Source organism: Drosophila subpulchrella, chromosome 2L (assembly GCF_014743375.2).
Source record: "Drosophila subpulchrella strain 33 F10 #4 breed RU33 chromosome 2L, RU_Dsub_v1.1 Primary Assembly, whole genome shotgun sequence".
In the NCBI taxonomy this organism is placed as follows: Eukaryota; Metazoa; Arthropoda; class Insecta; order Diptera; family Drosophilidae; genus Drosophila; species Drosophila subpulchrella.
Genome location: NC_050610.1, coordinates 23,219,806 through 23,241,139, shown reverse-complemented (window position 1 = coordinate 23,241,139; position 21,334 = coordinate 23,219,806). Strand labels below are relative to the sequence as shown.

General features: G+C 40.0%; 1 protein-coding gene across 1 annotated transcript; it reads left to right on the top strand.

Annotated features, from left to right (window-relative positions):
- The first annotated feature begins 1,127 nt into the window (after positions 1-1,127).
- LOC119547050 (protein escargot) lies at positions 1,128-3,329 on the top strand. The gene has a single exon (XM_037853727.1). The coding sequence runs from the start codon at positions 1,347-1,349 to the stop codon at positions 2,757-2,759; it is 1,413 nt and encodes a 470-aa protein (XP_037709655.1). The 5' UTR covers positions 1,128-1,346; the 3' UTR covers positions 2,760-3,329.
- Positions 3,330-21,334: the final 18,005 nt, after the last annotated feature.

The following is a 21,334-nucleotide window of genomic DNA, read 5'->3' as shown; positions in this document are numbered from 1 at the left end:
GAGGTTTAAAATCAAATGTAATTTATTTCACAACAAAACTAAAAAATACTTTGTTTCTGGGAATTTGTTTAGTAGTTTTGTGAATATGACTGATTGCTACAAATCCAATGTGGATTATTTAGTCAAATTTTTCTTCCCTTGAGAAACAGCTTATTAAAAATTGGGGTTTTGTGCGTTGATATGTTAAATTTAATAACACTGCATTATGCATACGTGAAAGCTGTTCTTGAAAAGTTGTTATCATAACAACTGGCATTTTCCTTTTAATAAATTATATGACTGATTGCTACAAATCCAATGTGGATTATTTAGTCAAATTTTTCTTCCCTTGAGAAACAGCTTATTAAAAATTGGGGTTTTGTGCGTTGATATGTTAAATTTAATAACACTGCATTATGCATACGTGAAAGCTGTTCTTGAAAAGTTGTTATCATAACAACTGGCATTTTCCTTTTAATAAATTACCATATGTATTTTGTGCCTTACTCATATACCTCACTCCTCTTGGGGGGAACAAAAAACGGTTCATTAATGCAAAATCCTACCTGTCCTCAGTATCTAGACCCTTTGACATTCAGCTAGCCTACCCTACCTGCCTGTTTTTTGCGTTTCGGTTATCGGGTCCACTAATGATGCACCTGATAATGGTAATGGTAATGAGGCAAAAGGAGCCCTCCTTCGCTAATCCTCCAAAAGTTAGGTTTTTCCAAATTTCCTCGTAAATTGTTAGGTAAGATCGCTTTTCTCCTTATTGCGCATTGAGTTCAGCGTTAAAGAGAGTGCGCAGCTGCGGAGAGCGTAACGCACTCAGGTAAAACTTTAGTTTATATAGCCCACACTAGTGCGATTATAACGGCATCGCTTCGTTTGCGGCTTCGATTGGTGCAAGTGTACGAAGTCGGCACGTGAGGCATTCGTATATAAACAAGACGAAACCTGTTTTCGCGCCGAATGCTGCGATTGGTCGACGCAGCTACCTGCATGAACATGCACGCTCTCGCCCGGAGAGCTCTCTCGAGCGCTCTCTTCCGCCAGCTTCGTGCCCAGAGCCGAAGACACCCGAACCCCAGGCGGTATAAAAAGGCCGCACCACCGCCAAACTCGCTCAGTTCTTCTCAGACGCTAACCGATTGACATAACCAGCTCTCCTAACCTGAACATAACCGCAGCTTAACCGATACATTCAACCGCTTCGCCTTACGGAACACGCGTTTTGTATCTCTGTGTAATAACCGAAAATCTTTGTGCCTGTGTGAACATGAGGACACACTAAAAAAAAAAGTGACAAGAAAAATCCAGAACTTTTTCAAACAATTCTTATAAACTCTAACGAAAAAGCAAGAAAAATGCATTCCGTGGAAGACATGTTGGTGGAGAAAAACTACAGCAAGTGCCCGCTGAAAAAGCGCCCGGTTAACTACCAGTTCGAGGCGCCCCAAAATCACAATCAAACCCCCAACGAACCCCAGGATCTGTGCGTGAAGAAAATGGAAATTCTGGAAGACAATCCCTCCGAGGAGCTGATCAATGTCAGCGATTGTTGCGAGGACGAGGGTGTGGATGTGGACCATACCGATGACGAGCACATCGAGGAGGAGGAGGACGAGGATGTGGACGTGGATGTGGACTCGGATCCCAACCAGACCCAGGCTGCGGCTCTGGCTGCTGCCGCTGCCGTGGCCGCCGCAGCCGCCGCCTCCGTGGTGGTGCCCACACCCACCTACCCCAAATATCCCTGGAACTTCCACATGTCACCGTACACCGCCGAATTCTACAGGACCATCAATCAGCAGCCGGGTCACCAGATCTCCCCGCTGCGTGGCGATCTCATTGCGCCCAGTTCGCCGAGTGACTCGCTGGGCTCCCTGTCGCCGCCACCACACCACTATCTTCATGGACGCGCCAGCTCCGTTTCGCCGCCCATGAGATCGGAAATCATCCACAGACCTATTGGCGTAAGGCAGCATCACCACCGCTTCCTGCCCTATCCACCAATGGGTGGATACCCCAACCTGGGCGGCTATACCCATCATCATCATGCTCCGATTTCGCCGGCCTACTCGGAGAACTCCTACTACTCCATGCGCTCGATGACGCCCGAGTCCAGCTGCAGTTCCTCGCTGCCCGAAGATCTGTCCCTGAAGCACAAGAACATGAACCTGAACAAGAGCCAGCAGCCTGGTGAACTGCCCGCAGCCAAGACGGCAGGGGAATCCTCGCCTGGACCCAGCCCCATCTCCTCCGCCAAGAAGGACAAGAGCCAGCCGCCGCGTTACCAGTGCCCGGACTGCCAGAAATCCTACTCCACCTTCTCGGGCCTGACCAAGCACCAGCAGTTCCACTGCCCCGCCGCCGAGGGCAACCAGGTGAAGAAGTCCTTCAGCTGCAAGGATTGCGACAAGACCTATGTTTCGCTGGGTGCCCTCAAGATGCACATTCGCACCCACACGCTGCCCTGCAAGTGCAACCTGTGCGGCAAGGCCTTCTCCCGACCATGGCTCCTCCAGGGACACATTCGCACCCACACGGGCGAGAAGCCCTTCAGCTGCCAGCACTGCCACCGGGCCTTCGCCGATCGCTCCAATCTGCGGGCCCATCTGCAGACCCACTCGGACATCAAGAAGTACTCCTGCACCAGTTGCTCCAAGACCTTCTCGAGGATGTCCCTGCTGACCAAGCACTCGGAGGGCGGATGTCCTGGCGGCAACGCCGGATCCTCCAGCAGCGAACTCAACTACGCCGGCTATGCCGAGCCCTAAGGCGATCTGCAACAGGCTGTATATAACGTACACATATAGCTGAGATCCCAGCCATGTTCCACCAAAAATTAGTTCCTAGCTCTCTTAGGCGGCTCCAAGTTCCCGAAACACAAAAACTCCCAGTGCAGACACACAACTTCAAGCAGAATTTCACTTATTTTTATTTTCTAGTCAGCATTTTCTCCGAAAAAAACGAGAAAATTAAAAATTACATTTTAATTTGTACCCCCCAAAACACTTTTGTAACACATATCCCCCCATTTGATTAATTCGAACCATTTTTTGAGTGTGTGCCCATATCCTAAAGATGAACTTTGTAAAGTATTCTACGATTTATCCTGTACATAATGTATTATGTCTAACTGTAGACTTTAAGCTGAAAACAAACGAAACGCCAGACAATCGTAAGCAAGACATACAACATCTCTCTATTTTATACGATAGTATTTTTAGCCTAGCTGTAGACCGTAAAATATTTTTGATATGACCCTACTTTTTCGCATATACATTGAAAATGTTGTACTTTAACCTAAGTGAAGATAAGCGAACAACAAATATTTTGATACGAAAATGTTTTGTAATTCTAAGTAATTTATTGCATCAAGCGAAGAAAGAAGAAAATACATTTTATTTACATACGAAAAGAATTTGAAAATCATTTTATTTTTTGGGTGGGCTGGGGATTCTTACTTTTCAGGATTTTTTATTTCAGAAGTAATGCCTAATTGTTATTTCCAAAACTTGAAGGCAAGCAAAGTCGAAATGATAAAATGCAAAAATCCAAAGAAGTTAGAAAATATTTATATTGTTCAACTCGTCTATTTTTTACGATGCTACATTTTTTGGAACTTTTATAACACGCAGTATAATCTGATTGTCAATGATTGATATGCAAGTAATATCCGATATACATATTTATCAAAACTGCTTAGATCATAATTTAATGTTTTTCTAAACTTAAATCTATTAAATTTCTTATAAGTCTTCTAAAGTGCTGAATTATTACAAGGAACTTCTACTATTTTTATAAGATTTAATACAATGTAACATGTCAATAATATTAAACTGAAGTTCCAAGCAATTTTTCAATTGTCCAATTTCCGCCCGAAAGTTCAATGGAATCTAGAAATATCGTGAATGATCTTCCAAAGTTCTCCAAATATTCCCCCCATCTATTTTTTTTTTTTGGGTCATGCTCCTCTTTCCGAACAAATAAACAAATCGAAGCGAGTGGATCGGGAAATGAGAACCCCCAATCAGCCATTCGCGACATTTTATGGCCTGCCCAGCAAAAGGCGCACTTTATATGCCAGGCTGATCATAAATTATATTTAAATTTCGGTACACGTACGACGATCACAAAATGGCAGTCACTAAATCAAAAGCCGAACTTCAAGCCCCAGTAGGTCCGCGCCCCGGTAAAAAGTCTTATTAGACCTGAACACCCGATCTTAATGAGAGAGCAGTGGAAATAGAGTCTTGGAGATCACCAAGTGTGATCGATGCATCCAGTATCCATCGAGGCGGAAAAGCGCGGGGAAATCATAATCGCCGGGAAGGTATCGTTCGGGTGACAGAGCATACGAAATTATGGGTGCGTCCTCTGAAGCCAAACCAAACGAAACGAAACTCATTATCGAGATCAATCGATCGCCAGGCGGAGGAGAGCTTGCTCCAAAGGCCCAGAAAGAGCTCACACATGTGTGTGGGGATAGGGTTTTGGGCATGGGGATGGGGATGGGGACTTGGGATCCCGCCGATCCAGTCGATCCACGATCATCGGCATCAGCGATCGACGACCACGACAATTGTTGCCAAATTAGATCATCAGGCAGCTAGAAAACCAGCGAAACCCAAACAGCAACGGCAGCAACAAGTCTCAGTCAAGTTTCACGTGTGTACACTGAGAAAAGGGCATACACATTTATAAGAAAGCTAAAAAAAGTAACCAAATCTTAGTAGCGAATATGACTGTTCTTACTTTCTCAATATGTTTTAAATGTGCAGTAATTTACAACACTTTCCGAATATTACATTATAATTTATTGCTCTTTTGGGTTATTATATCTGGATTCTTATGATTGCACACATTGCATATTTATATAATATCTGGATTCTTAAACCTTTACTCTTTTAACCTTTGATCCTTGATGATATTACCTAATAAGGAAAATGTATTTATATGATATCGGTTTCTTATACTTACATATATCTTATTTAACTTTGTTCCTCGATGATATTATGTAATACCGATTGAACATTTATGTGATATATGTATTCTTTCTTCTTAAATATATTTTGTTTAACTTTGATCCTTGATGATAATAGCTAACATCTTACTGTAGTAGTAACTAAACCTAGGGTTATCTTTGGGTTAAATGTTTCTAAATATTTTAACAAATAATTTTTGTGGAGTGCATAGAGAGATCCCAGCCCAATCCGATAGATCGGGCCAACGTAAATATACGAAAATTAATATGCACGCATTTCGTGGCTCCACTTCCTCCACAGCCGTTTGCTCCAGTCTCGGGTTACCAGTTACCAGCTAGCAGTTACCAGCTAGCAGTTAGCAGGCGGCAGCCCAGCCTGCAAATCCACAGGGTCCAAGATCCCAGACTGGAGACCCCGAAAGCGAATCCAAAACCCAGCTCGCTGATCGCTGCTCCCAAAACGACGATCGTTCGTGCCAGCTTTCTGGCTAAACAATTTGCAAACGATTTCTAATAAGCGTCTTAAATTGTAACAAAATAGACGCGCATTTAGGGCCTTTTGTGTGCCTTCGTCTGGCTTTCTGGCTTACTGGCTCTCGATAACAAAGATCGAGGGAATAAAAACAGGAAAAATGAAATAAAAAATGGCCCAAAACATGGGCAGCAACAAAACGGGAGGGTAACTGCCTCGCTTGACCCTCTCCCTACCCAAAATATTACCGAAAAAAGCAACCCATTGGGCCTTTATTTTTGATTATTTTATTTTATTTGTGCCAAATTTCGCGCTTGATCGGTGCATTTTTTTTTGTTGGCTATTCGACTGTGGGTAGCGGGTCCAGTTAGGGTTACTATGATGAAGATCTTTGGGTTAGGCCGTCGACAATTTGACTAATTTTGGGGACCCCGGCCTGTGGTGACTTATTTATGGCAAATGAATATTGAGCCTTGAGTTTGCTTGTGGGAAAATTTGAAATAACGATAGATGAATCTAGGGAGGGTTCAATGAACTGAGGTAGAAGGATTAGGGTTTATGGGTTCTGTGAATTATTCAAGTCAATGGGTTTATATGATTTTATTTCAAGTTCATTATATTGCTCATGCATTAGATTTGTTTAAAGAAAATTAGAATTAATTTCGTATTGAAATTGGTATATTTATTATATTATATGGTATTTTATTATATTTAAGCCACATAATAGAATTTGATAAAAGGTATATCTGATAAGTATTCATATACTTATTTTTAGGTTCTTTTTCTTTTTGGTAAAAAATATATTATATCGTATTTTATTATATTTAAGCAACATAATATAATTTGATAAAAGTTTTATCTGATTATATGAATACTTATTCTTAGGATCTTTCTCTTTTTGGTAAAAAAATATTTCTTTTTACTTTGAATGATATACCCAATTCCAAATACTTTACAGCATCCATTTCAATTCGTTAACAATAAACAAATATCACTTTCCTGACGTTTTTCGCAACTGCAGCTGTCTGTCTGGTCTTCCACCTTTTGGGGTAACCCCATAGCTCCCAATCCCCCTTCGAAACCCCCCCCCCCCCCACTTGGTGTCACTGATAAAACCTGAGGATTTTGGCCAGAAAAAAGTGAGCTGCACCATAATAAAGCAGCTAAAAGTCAAACGACAACGCAAAAAGGTAAACAGATCGAAGCTTTATGAATATGCAAAGATAAACAAAGCGAAGGAGCCTCCCCCTTTCGGCCACCCACCAACCTGCGTCACCCTTTTGTCTATTTGTCTATTGAAAAAACAACAAGAAAAACACTTTTTTTGAATTTCAAATTTTTTAACGAGCCAAAATGAAAAACTTTCCAAACAAAAGGCAAAGTACACACACACCAATATAGACGATCGATCCAGAGCAGAAAGAGATGGCAATTGAGGGGTGGAAAGAGAGGGAAGAGGGAGACCGAGCGACAAAAAAGCGCAAACTGAAATGAAATTTAGCGTAAAAATGGAGATCTTTTGTCTGCGATAAACGTGAGCGTTTTGTTTGTCACGACGAGACGAAGTGTGCTTTTTTGCGCGATCGCCGGGCTCCGATTTGGATTTGAAATCGAAATAAACCCCTTTTGAAATATATGAGAAGGGTGTAAATATTTCAGAAGGTTTCAATACCCTAACAATATTTTTTATAAAATTGTAAATTTTAAGAAAGGTACTTCGGAATTTAGAAACCATCTTACAGTTTAAAAGGAAAAAGCATTTAATAATATTTCCTACGTATAAATTTGATATCGAAATAAGCCCCTTTTGAAATATATGAGAAGGGTGTAAATATTTCAGAAGGCAAAACTTGGCTAAGCTCCATTTAAAATTTTAACGTTTCAACATTTTTGTTCAGCAACTACATCATATACTTAAGTATTTATAAAAGTTTTTTTTTAACATTAAAAAAATATCTTCCCGAAATAAATCAAAAAGAATATTGCTCAAAGAAATACAAAGACAAAATTAATATACTTCCCATCTAAGCCAAGCTTGTAATTTCCCAACTTGGTCTAAATTACTCGTAAGCCCCGGAGAAAAGCTGTCATAAAGCGAATCTCATTGTTCAGAAGATAAGAGACAGATGCACGAAATGCAGAAATGGGGCTTGCTGTCTCCCTCTCGCGCACTCTTTGTCCCCCATTTCACCATTTCCCCTCTCCTCACCCCTTTTAACATTTCTTTGACAATTTCAGCTAATTTGTGTGAGCGAGCAACAACAGCGCAAGTGTTTTCTGCTATTTTGTTGTTTTTTCCTTGGGGCCAACTCCATTTTCAGTGTGTGAAAAAGAGAAAGAGATATGATGGGGCTAAAATGGATGTGTGTGTGCTTGTCTAAGTGCGACTGTAATGGTGAGTGCGTGAGTTGCAACACAACGATATCATCTTCAAATGCGAGAGAGAGAGCGAGAGAGGCGACGTGGGTTCAAAGTTGTTGTTGCTTCAGCCAATTAGTTAGTGGCTCTGCGTGCTCCAAAAGTGGGCGGTAAGGGGGGTGGTGTGGGGGGTGGGGGCCTGGGCAGTGCCAACAGGTGAGAGGGAGACAGCGCATAGACCAAGCTCAACAATTGCGGCAGGCAAAACAGCAGTTAACGCGTTTTATTGTCTGTTTGCAAGTGGCCACTGTTGGAACCCCTCTTTACCCCTTTTTTCTTACCCCTTCTATGTTTATTTGCCCATGAGAGGTGCTTAAATTAAGGATTTTATTTAGCGGGAAAATAGCTATTTTTTATTTAACAAAAAGTATTTCAAAAATGTATTTAAGTTAAATGGATAAATTTATGTTTTACCGTAAATGGCAATAATAAAATTTTAAGAGCATATGTTAAATTAAATAAGTTCGGCAAAACATATTTGCAAAATATATCTTATTTTATATTTTCGTACTTTAAAGAAGTCTAGCTCAAAGTTTATAAGATTCTTTATTTTGTAGCATATGTATTTTGTTATGAAGGTGGTCATATTTTGCGTACCTAACTTTTTTACCTATTCTAAAAAAACTTAAAAATTGTTTTAGATCCCTTAAAGTTATCATCTAAAAAAAAAGTAAAAGGCATTTCACTCTTCTAATATTTATTATTTTTAAAATATCTTATTTTTGGATTTTGTTTCCGAACTCTATTAAAAACTAATAGATAGAAAAAAGCTGAGTTCTCAGCACCTGTTCTTACCTCTCCCTCTCACCTGCAATGTTATTCTGTACGCTCCACCGTGCGTTAGCGTTAGTTAGAGGAGAGGGGCAGCATCATGGCGTTGATCATTAGCGTAGATGGTGTTATTATTTGCACGTTTTGTGTGAAATGCACTCGCTCTCTCCCACCTCCACCCCCACCCCCTGACCATCCCCATCTCTTTCTGCGAATGCGTTTGCTCGATCAACATGAATAGATTATAGGCCATGGGCTATAAGGCCGGGCCTTAACTATTTGCCGTGCCTCTGGCCAGTGGCTCAGAATAAATGAATCTTCGTTAAAGTTTGCAGCTGGCAATTAAAACGAAAAACAAACTTTCTTCCACATTTACGGTTGCTGTGGGTGGAGATCCCACTAACCATAAGTAACTGGCCTTATAAGATCTTTGGTTCCGAGGACATTAATTAAGTTGTGACCCAATTGCACAAGCTTCGGGTTTTAATATTAAACAAGCTACCGGTTAAAGCTGATTGAAGACAAGTACATCATAAACATTTTTAGCACAGTCTATTAACAGTTTTTATGGCCTACCTATCGGTTGGTTCTATATTGTAAGCGTAACATCATAACATCAAATTAGAAGGAATACTTTCAAATATTACATCATCTCAATTACATAATTCTCAGCGTTCTGAATGATATTCCTTTTCACAGTATTGAGAAAATTCCCATTTTCCCTTTTGTATCCCCTATAATCCTGTGGGAATCGCGCTTCATTTGGCTTATTTCCATATCTCCCATATTTTCCATATCCACGACTTCCTCCAAAATCCCCACCTGGCGGCCATAACCTTCCGCTCCTCCGACAATTGACCCCCGATGTCAGTGGCTCATCAAATCTACAAAACGTAGGATACAAAAAATGAGATCCTGCTCCCACACAGAACTCCAGTCTCCGAGACAAGGTGCAGTGAACTTATCAACAGAAACCGAAATAGTATTCATATGCTAAAGATCCCAGTGCTCTACTTCCTTGCAGGCACATCGGATCAAATTACCAAAAAAAGATAAAACTACAAAAAAATCAAAATCAAGGCAGGAAAAAGAACCTGTTCCTTGGGTTTTCCCCCGCCCCCTCAATGATTTTCTCTGGACGTGCGCATGCATATAAATGAGGGGACTCGGGATCCAGATTACATATGCTGGGAATGAACGCTGACAAGCGGGCATCATCGGGAAAATCGAACTCTCCTTGGGGTCATGGGAATCCCAGGTCGCAGATCGGAAGTGAAAACCGTTGGAAAATCACGGCAGGATATTGCTGGGGAAACCCTGAAATCTGGCCCTGTCATGTTTATTTATAATTTATGTTAATTTTCCATTTTCATTTCAGCCTAACAGGACTTTGGTTTTGATTAATAGAACACACCTTGAAACGGGGAGCAACGTGTGAATTTCAGCTGCGAGAATTTCTCGCATCTCGAAATATGATAAATGTACTTCTTGGGTCCCAGATTTCTGCCCCTCTTGACACATTCGATTCTCTGCCGCCGGCGGCCACTTAAAATATATTTCCTAACAATCGACTCGGCACATGTCCAAATTGATACCCTGGGGCATTGCTACCAAAAATGGTCTCATTTTGCGTATGTTAAATTCAAATTGTTATGATCCGTAAATGTCAAAAAGACACAGAGCAGCAGGCTAAAAAACTCACAGAAAAAGCATTAAAATTCGGTAACTATTCTCTTACACTGAGCGTAAGTAAGTACACTTCTTGGACTTAGTTCAAAACCTTTAAATGTAAAGTTTCACCCTTCTTTTTTCTTGTGGAATTTGATAGTGCCAATACTAAATTAGAAAAGTAAGTATTAGTCAATGATCAATTAAAGTTTGAGTTTTTAAATTGCTATTATTAAATCAGAAAACTAAGTAATGGTTCAGATAGTTTATATAATATTATTAGCTTGAGCACTTACATTTCTCCGGTTATTCTATAGTGTTAACATTTTTATTCTCACTGCACTTATGCCTTAATATATGTAGAAACAATTGCAGACTATTTTCATATGTATATCTGGCGAGTCTTTTGCAATTCAAATGCTTTCCTATGATTCATGATCGCAGCCCGTGGTTGTTGTTCCTGCTGCGGTACTACATTTTGTGGTCTTCAAGGTCCATTGCTCTAAGTGCCTTCGAAAACCGCAAGATCAAGACTGGTCTTCCACCCAGCAGCCCACTCACCTGGCGACCCATCCTCGAACCCCCGGCCATCCATCGGTTGTAGATCAGCCCTGGGCCAGAGGTTTCTCTTTGGCGGCTCAGCGCTGAACTTTCTTCGCATCGAAATCAAATGAAATGGAATGGAATGAAATGAAATGCTCCTTAAGCTTAATTGTCTCAGGTTTTTGTCTTTTCTTCAATTTTTTACTCATTTGCCGGCCGGGTTCGAGGTTGCGCTGCTTTTGGCCCACAGGTATTCAAATGCTATGAAAATATGTCTGGTATTTCTGTGAACAGTGGGACGAAAATTATATGAAAAGTTTAATAAAATCCTTTATGTTTGAGGTCTTGCCAAATAATATTAAAGATCTTTAAGGATAAGTAAATAATTTATATTGGTTGTTAAACATTAGGTTATATTAAATCTTTTTATGTTAAAAATGAACACTTCTTTGGAAATACAATTTATAACATTATCATTCGGAAAAGATAGTTACGCACGTAAGTGTACTCCAGATTTACAGATATCGCCCCACAGTTCACTTTGAAATAGAGCTCCCATATTTACACTGGCTTTGAGTTCATTTGAATTCAGAACAATAAACAAAAACCGGGGGCAAGAGATTTCCAACAATTCATATATATTTCTTTTTTCATTTCTCCAAAAAGCCGGGCTCGAAATTGGTTTCGATTGTTTATGCATTTTGTAGCACACACAGTTCTCCCCTTTCCATCCATAAATGCGAGGGGGGGACTGCGGGGGGAGAATTCTAAGAGCCAAAAGCCTTCCACTCCATCAACATGAAAAGTGAGCTCGAGCCAAATTCAAGATATTCCGCTGAGTGGGCCACAGTGGCACATCAGCAACAAAAACAAAACTGATTTCGAAAGATGCAGCAGCAGCTGCCGAGTGTGATGGCTCGATGGGTTCACTGGGAGAAAAGTACAGGGCCTTAATAAAAAGCTGGTGTTCACAAACTTAAAAACAACTAGAAGTCTTTATCCAATTAAAGTTAATGTCTAAAGAAAACCATTAATATAATTTAAGGATTTTTTTAGTTTCCTTAAAAATCATACTCAATGTTGAACTTTTTAATTTAGTAAAATATTAAAAAGATTTGGAATTTATTAAATAATTTCAATTTCCAGCAAAACTTAGCATAATAAAAAACTATTTTTTTAATTACTAATGAATATTATAAATAATTTTCCAATTGCTTTAATTGTTTTCTTTTTTAAATGAGAAATATAGATAATAAGTTTTGGTACTTTCCTAGCATCTTTACACCCCCTTTAAGCAGTGGATTCTTAGACCTGAAATATTTCTCCCAGTGCAGAGGATGCCTAGAGCTTCGGATCAACCTGGCCAAGAGAGGATGGGGACTCCGGGGAGGGGGCAGCACCCCCGCTAGGCCGACAGCTGCTCCGGCTTTCGAATAAAAAGCTGAACTGCAGCAGCGGAGATCAAGAGACGGGGGGCAAACGGCTTGGGAGGCAGCTTCCATAATTTCCATGCCAGTTGTCATAATCAAAAGCGTTATCTGGTAGCTAACAGCCGCATAAATTTCAAGTGGTCGGGGAAGAGTCTTCGCTGCCACCAAGTGGCCCACCGACTCCAAGTGGATTTGCGGTTGGCTTTGGCCGCATCAACACATTGGTAATTACGAATGTGGATCGCTCCGGTGTTCGGAGTCGGCATATTGCCAGCCATTGGCTTCTCCGCCATAATGACAATAAAGAAATTATAACAATAACAAACTAATAGTGAAATGAGGTGGTTATGGGGGGCAGTCGAGTGGAGGAGCAACTTTCGCCTATCCGATTACCTGGAGCTGCTGGAGAATCGGAGACGGAGTTTCAGGGGGCTTAGCCCAAGGCATCTGCGATGGGGTTTTGGGTTCAAGTTACCTGCGAGGAAGCCCAGACATAATGGTGGCCCCTCTATCATTACGGTTTTATCACCATCATTTAGCTGCGTACTTTTCCGGATTTTTCCTATTCACTTGTAATCCATTATGTAGTTTGGATAAAAACGATCAGTCACTTTATCGATTTCCTGAAAAAAAGTATAACTATTGAAAGAGTTTTAAGTTGATCATATTAGACGGCTATTAAAATTATTATAACTTTAAGAGAAAACGATAGATATAACATAGAGACCCAATCATTAAAAATAAACTAAATATTTATTGGGAACGATAACAATTTACCAATTAAAATAGCAATAATGATTATTTTAATTACATTGCAAATGTATAAATAAGCTATTTGTCTATTGATGAAATAAAACTTGTCAGTATAAGTTTGTTTTTTTTCCCTACCTCAGGACTTTGGAATGATTTATAAAAATAGGATCGATCAGTTCGTGCTTCCATTTTCACCCCATGATTTTTTTTGTCAAACCCTAAGTAATTGAAATCTAGGCGAAGCCTCGACACGCGTGATTTCTATTTTCACTCTTTGAAACTTTTAAGGAAATGGAAACGCTGGCGAAATGTCCATTATGGTGTTTCTTCGCAGCGATATTTCCTTAAAAGATCATTTGCCATTGGCGCATGGAGAATTGTAAGTGAAAAGTTCAAATGTCAGGCAAACAAAGGAGACAAAAAAAGCGGGAGAGAGAAGAAAACGAAATCGGGCAGACAAAAGGTAAAAGTAGGGAAAGAATTGGCAAGCGATTTTTTATGCAAATCATAAATCCAGCCATGATGGAGACACCCAGACACCAGAAACAGAAACTCCAGGCAATCGGAATATGAACCACAAATTGATTGGGAAGCAATGACGGAGCATTTGACTGATTGACTGCCTGAATGACTGACTGATGGACAGATCGGGCTAAATTTTGCACACTTTCCCAGCCGAGAAGTCCAGAAATAATTAACAATTCGTAGAGAGCTAATGCCAACACGGTTTAATTTCAATCCGCACAATAGAAAGCTTCGGATGGCGGTGCTTATTACTGAAACTGAAACCATCTTCGGTCCCTTGGCCCCCTAACCCACACGAAACCCTCTTTTAACTCTCCTTACATGCGGAAAAATATTAAATGAGTAATAAATAAATTACAGAAAAATTCACCTAGACCTTATACTTCATTGAAGACTACCAAAAAGGGGTTTAAATTATAATAATGCTATATTTTATTTTCTTATCACATTTGTTTACAAATGTTATAGACAATAGAATGTCTTGTTGAAGACTAACAATCATAAGTTTACATACGTTTACGACCATCGAATATTTCATTGAAGACTGACTAAAAGGTTTTTAACTTTTTAAAAATTTAATGATATTTGCTATACTATATTTTGTACCTCGGTATGTTTGATAAAGGCACTTTTAGCTATTTATTATTTTTCTTTGAGTGCACCCTTAAGACCTGTTTTCGCGGTTGACCTGGCCCAAAGCCAGCAAGTGGGCTTCAATAGAAATTAGCAAATGTGTCGCATCATTAGCCACAAGTTGTGGAGTTGCGGAGTTTCAGCGCTTGTGTCTCTGATGAAGACCCTCAAGTGAGTAGTATACCCATTCCCCGATCCCCCGACATCTTTCTACTAGTTTTCTACCATTTTTTGCGGTTTGAGGCGCCGGATTAGCCGCATTGAGGATGCGGGTTCGATGTTGTCTGCGGTCCGCTCGAAAATTTCACCTGAGGTCTGTTGATGTGTGTTATATAACCCCCCGATTTTTGGGTTGGGTAGGTGTTAGCCTGCTGATGGCCCGGTGATTTATTGCGTTATGACAGTGGGCTAAAAGAGTTTGATTTTCGGGGCTAAGTGTGTTTGCCTTGGCCAACGAAAGTGGGTGAGTGGCGGTTTCAATTAGAGCTGTTTCCTCATTTCCATAAATTCCTTTTTTGTGTTTTCTATCGTTTTCTGCCGAAATCCACCCACAGGCGATCTGGAGCCTTTCCAAACGATAAATCTCGCCTCTCTCTCTGTGAGCTATTTGATCAAATATATTTTCACACTTGCCACATATATCAAGGTACGAAATTTGCACTACAAATGATTTCAACACCGAAAGACCGCCGGAGGAAGTGCCTGGGCAAAGGCTGAGTTATGGGAAACACCGAGCGCAATGTTCTACAAATTTAGCTGCCCAAGAATCGCGGCGAAAATCCTCAAAAAACTTAAGGCATAAATCTCCCGACGCCTTTCTTCTGGACGGCACAGGCAGTAAAAACAAAATGCTGCATAATTTCGTGGCAGCTCGCCCGCCTTTCCTCTCAAATGGATTACAATAATAATTTTTCATATGCAGATTTTTGCGGTACTCCCCGAACAAGTTGCCAGCCGAAGCCATGAATAATATTTCATCACGGGCAGGAGGCTCAGGCGATCCTGTCTAGCCTACGCCCGCCTTCCCGCCTCCAAAAGGGTATGGTATGGTATCGTATAGTACAGTATAGTAGTCGAGTGGGCAACGCTTTGTTTGATGCACTTGAAGGCAACTCAGCGACGCCAATGCCAATGCCAATATGTTGCAGCAAATTTGCATCATTGCCCCTCGCGATCCACCCACTTCGAAGTACACTGGAAGAAATTCATAGCGAAAAAGAAAAAATATATTGAGGAATTTTAAGAACCTAGCCGGATAGTCGTTAATTTTCTATTCCAACTTTAAGTTTATATTCTTTAAATCTGATCAACTTACAAGTATAACTGATATTAATAGATATTTTCTAAGATGAGGTACGTTAAGCCTTTTAAATATACAAAATTTATGTTATAAATGTAAGTCAATAAAAAAAGGTATAACTTATTATTCCTTAACACTTGGCTTCATTAAACTTAAAAAAATGTATAAAAACTCTTAAGATTCTTAAATTTGTTAATTCCTTATTATAACATATATCAAAATAATTCCCAAGTGTATTATGGGCAAGCGTTATCAACGCAAACGTTGGCAGCTCAAGAATTATTATGCTTTCCGCTAAATATAATAAAAACAAACCACAGACGGAGGAGTCCGCGACTCCGATTGATGGACTTTAAGTCAAAGTCAAGTTGGAGTTCAAGTTCTGGACCGCGACGAACAGAAAGAAGAAGCAGGAGACGAATGCGAATACGAAGACCTGGAGCCGTCGTTCTTCTTCTGCATAATGCAAGTCGAGATCAAGGCAGGCCTCATCATCATATTGCCAATAACGCAATGCAATAGATTTATTGAATTATTGCTTTGGCCGTGGCAGGTACATGGACTCCAGACTCCACTCCACTCCACGGCACTCCAGTCCACTTGGCTGCACTCCACTTTGGGTTCGGATGGGGATTTCGGAATGGGTATGGGGTTTGGGGTATGGAAAATGCTTTTCGAGTGGGTGATAAATTCAAAGAGTCGGTCGCAGAGTCATTATTCCAAGCGGCCATAAAAGAAAGCTTTCCCGAGTGCTTGACGTTTGAGGCAATTGGGCAGGAAAATGCAGGAAATTGAAGGAAACCTCCGGTCTCAGTTCCAATCGCCTTGATAAGTCCAATTAAAGTTGCCAGAAAAATGGGGAGGCCTTTTTTTCGGCCGCTGCATTTTGGCTCAATCATAAGCAAATAATCAAGCCATAAATTTGACCGTTCAGTTGGCAGCAGTTTGATTTTCTTTTGACATATTTTTGAAAGTAAAACTTGGGAAATATTCAGAAATAATTTGCAATTACCTTCTGCGCCTTGAGAGACTTTTTCGATGATTAACTGCTTTGACCTGGCGTTGTTCTAGATTCTGACAGCTGAATTGGATTGGATATAGGTGAGTTTATATCAAAACTCAACTGTTCAAAAAAGGGCATAAATGGGAATGAAAGGTATCCGTATCGTTAAATTCAATAATTAACTAGGTTGTTTTGTGATTTTTTTAATATTAAAGCGTTAAATAAAAGATTGAACTTGATTTTTTAGGAAATTAGTTGGATACAATTTTTTTTTAAATAGCTTATGGTATTTAAATAGAATTTTATATATTGTAAAACATACAAGAAGTACTACGTTTATCATAAGAAAAAGGGTGTTTTTTTTAAGCCTTTCAATGAAGTTAAAGAAGACCACCTCCAACAGAACCTGAAAGAGGTGATTTATTATCAAGTGTCGGGGGTTCTGGGCAGCCAAACAGGTTGTGTGTCTAATTTCGATACGGGACAGGTTGGACATTCGAAATTAAACGACCGGTGAAGTGGTGAATTACGCCCGACAGTAGCCGTGGCGATCTTCAACTTCAACTTCATTAGAGGAACTCCGATATTGTTTGAATGGCACCGCCAAGAGCGGCATAATTGGACCCCCGACACACTTCACTTTCCCACTATGACAGGGCAGTAATAATTGTGCTCCAGACACTTCGAATTTTCGACTTTTACGGTAGCATTTGGCTTGCCAGTCCCCAAGAAAGCGATCCAATCCGAAAAGTGGAGCAAGTGTGAGTCACTTTCGGGTGATACAGTGGCCTGCTCTCGATCCGCAATTAGCCGCAGCTTTGTTATCACTCATTTGCATTATAAACCCACTCCAAATGTGCTAATTCTGTTATTTTTTGAGGATTTTATTTGTGACCTGAAAGCATTAATGACTTTTGTTTGCAAGAGCAGTTTGGGAGTTTGCGTAATTTTAATATATAACCATAGTTGGTATTCTAAAGGAGTCCATTTATAATACGTGTTTGGAAATGTAGTAATAATATATTTTATCAAAGAACTTCAAGTTGTACTTTAAATTTATCAATATTTTTAAGTTCATGAAGAAGTGTTGGATAGGAGTTCCATAATTTCGGTAAAACTTAATAAAAGTATTTAATGTCAACCTCACTGTTATTCGGGTTCAGAAAAGTACTTTTCAATCAATCTCAACTTAAGGAATAATATTTATCGATATGATACTGCTATTAAATTTGCAGTTACCAGTTGCAATTTCAATTAATTTGTGTAATAAAATCGCTGGCATTCGTCGGGGGACTGAGTGAAACTGTTTGGGCAACAAATTGACAGGTACAAATGCCTTTGCGACCCGGGTTCGTGGCCTGTTTATGATATTTTAATAAGATCGGACGTACGGCCATTTGTTGGCAATTGGCAGTTTAGTTAGTTTGGGCCGCGCAAATGTGCAGGCACAGTTAGTTACACGACTCCATGGTATAGACTATATATAATAATAGTCGCCGGCGCAACAATCGAGTGAGATATTTAGATTAACAGGTTGTTTTCATTACGATTCGTGCTTTTTAACAAGCAAAACGTGCACTTTCTCCGCACGCAGAGCCAATAATTTCCGAATCGCTTGCTCCACTCCACTTTTTTACAGACACAGCGACTCCAACTCGGAGTCGGAACCCCAGACTCCTACTCCTGGGCCATTGGATCCGATCCAATCCGATCCGAGATGCTGGAACAATAGGCCATAGTAACCAGGTACGGCACTTTGAAAAATCGGACAAGTGTTCCCAAAAATTGTTTCTTGTCGCATTAAAATAATCAAAATATTAGGTGTGCCCAAATAAATTTCTCATATCTATAAAATAAAATAAAAGATACTAATTAAATTATAAAAATATCATGACTAACAGCTTGAGTTCTTCCCAATATCAAACCTTTTTTAGGGCTATAATACAGTGTTCTTTTTTTAAGTACTGTATAACATGTTCAAATGTTTTAATATTGAAATATCTAAAAACAATAAAAAATCTTTATTTAAATATTAAAAAGGTAAATTAAATATTGTTAATCAAACATGGGGATGTTTTTGCCTCAGTGCATTAAGCAACTTTGGATCTCAGCGGTCGCCAAACATCGGCATTAACATTAACATTGACTTTACACGACTTGCCGGCGATCTGGCATTGGTAGCTTCATATTTTTATTGTTGTTTGCGCATCGCGCATAAAGAATGTTTGCATTTTGGGATCGTGTCTGCGTCCTTAAGATCCCCCTTTGGTTACTTCTCTGCGTCATCCTGGGTTAGTATTATTTTTATTTTTTCCAGGGGGGCTTCTGACAAAACGCATCTTTAAACGGATTTTATTTCGATGGGGTATGTACACTGAACTGGGAATTGTGTCACAAAAACAAGGGATAAATTCATTATCAGGTTAGAAAATTAATTTTACCTAGCATTCTTGTTAGATTTGACACGATTTTAAATAAGATTATTCATTGAAAAAGCTTTTAAAAACAATAAAGGTGATACACATGATCAGGTCAGAAATTATTTACTATCTTTGCTTGTAAAAGATGTTACTAGATTTTTTTTGGAAAAGTGCCCTTAAAAATAATACCAGGACATATTTCCCTAGGGAATATAATCTTCGCCTTATCGAGTTGGCATCTCCTACTTACCAGTTGCTTATGCAAATATGTTCCCTTGTCTGGGTCACGTTTATATGGGCTGAACGTTGTAAAGTGTCAATTTCGTAGATGCGCAATTCCCCGGGAGATATATCAAAGCCAGAACGTGCAGCTTATGTCATAATCTCGGACAAAAAGAAGCTAAGCCCGTGGTAGAATCTCGATGCGGTGGCTTCTTGGTGTTAATGTGCCATGCAGCTTGGATTTTCCCACATTTTCGTTTAGCCAGTTGGCCCCAGGCATTGGCCATTGGCCATATTTATGGGCATTTGTTTGCGATGGCTACCGGTTGTTGGCGGCTGTTGTTTCGGCACTTGTTGCCCAGCCCCGGCGACTAGAACAATGGGATAGTTTGCATGTTCAATTTCCACCATTTCCACAGGACCTGCATAATGAGGAGTTAGCTGTTGGCTGTTGGCTGTTACTGGGAGAAATGCGAATCTTTCCCAGCGTCAAATCACGACCCCGCCAACGAGCGAACAAGAGCCGCCAATGAGGTAGCTAAATGAGCGCGGCTGGAAAGTTAACAAATTGCTGCTTTATTACCAACATCTCACTTAAACAAAGGCAGGCCGTGGAGCTACCAACTGATAGATGTGGCCAAAAGCAGGAGACCGAGTTCCGCCGAGTCCCAAACGAAAGTCAACCCATTAGGATAACTATCGCGTGAGAGAGAACCAGGCGGGTGTGGGTTGCAGGGCCCAGATCCTGACTCGCCGATGCCGATGCCGATGCGCAGCTAAGTGGGCTAAAGTAATGGGGCGACCGGGCCAAAAGCGGGGGCCACAACGCCGCCCGATCTCCGCCAGAGCTGGAGCGATTGCCGGCGCGCATGCGCAATAAACAAACACGCCATGTTACCGTTGTCTGCAGCGGCGCATCACTGTGGAAAATATTCCAAAAACTTTGAAAGTACTATGTCAAGGCACCAACTAAATTACAATAATATATTTAAAAGATCCTCTTGTTTAAGATCTCTTTTTAAAGTATATATTCACTTTTAAAGTCAAAGTATTTAGTAAATTCTTAATGATGCTTTCACTTTAAATAAAACCATCTGTATTCCAATCTTTTTTGGTAATTTCACTCGAAAACTCATTCATATTATATACTAAAGATCCATAAAATTACACAAATTGTTTATATTTAAAATATAAAAATGATGAATACAGTCTACCTTATATGTATGCTTAAAATCTCTTTAAAGGAATTTTATAAATTTTAATAATATGTATTTAGTCTTAGTCTGAAAAATAATATTTTTTAAATTAAAATTTTTTTTTAAAATTCTATTTAGTATTTTAAAAAATTAGTTCTTATATGGTAGGCTACTAAATGTGGGGTATTTTGTACTTTTAAATTTTATTAATTCTTAAAACTGAAATTTAAGGAATTTACGCATTTAAATAATTTGTGGTAAAGTCAGATATTCAGTATTTTGTAAAAGTAGTTCTTTAGTTTTATACCTCCTATGATGGTAACCACTCTTTTCCCCTTTCTATCCCATGGTAAACTCTTTCCTGGCGTTGGAAGCTTTATTGTTTTTGGCTCTGCTGGCTTTCAGTTGGTGTCAGTTGGTGGGAGTTGCGCTCGCCAGAAATGAAATAATAATTATTATTAACTATTAGTGTTGCTTGGTAGTAGCCACAGCCGAAAAAAGGGAAAAGCTGAGGGGGCAGGGGAAAAAAAACAAAGACGAAACCGAGTTGGAGAAGCGCCTTCGCGTTTGGGCCAATTGCCACCAGTTTGCCAGTTTGGAGTCGCTTTTGATTGTTTATGACCTTAAGTTGTCGTGCCGCAGTGAAAAGGTCATCATTAGCCATGGCATGGCAGCCAGGCTCTGGGTTAGTTAGGCTCCAGGTCCTCTAGTTCCTCCGATCTTTCCCATCCCTGCGAAAAACCCCATATACTCTGCCATTTTTTAGGAGGAGGCGGCGTCTAATTTGTGGCCGCCGCTCAACTTCTGTTCGCGTTTTGCCACGGATGGCGGCATTTTCCTTTACTTCTGGCCGAAGATCTCTTTCGCGACCGGCTTTGATTTTTATGATGTTTTAATTTGTTGCACGTTGCAGTAAATTTGCTTTATGGCTGTTTAATTTTATTGCAGGACGGGAACAGGTTCAAATTGAGCTTTGATTGGAATGGGTTTGAGCCAGGGGTTAATATGCCA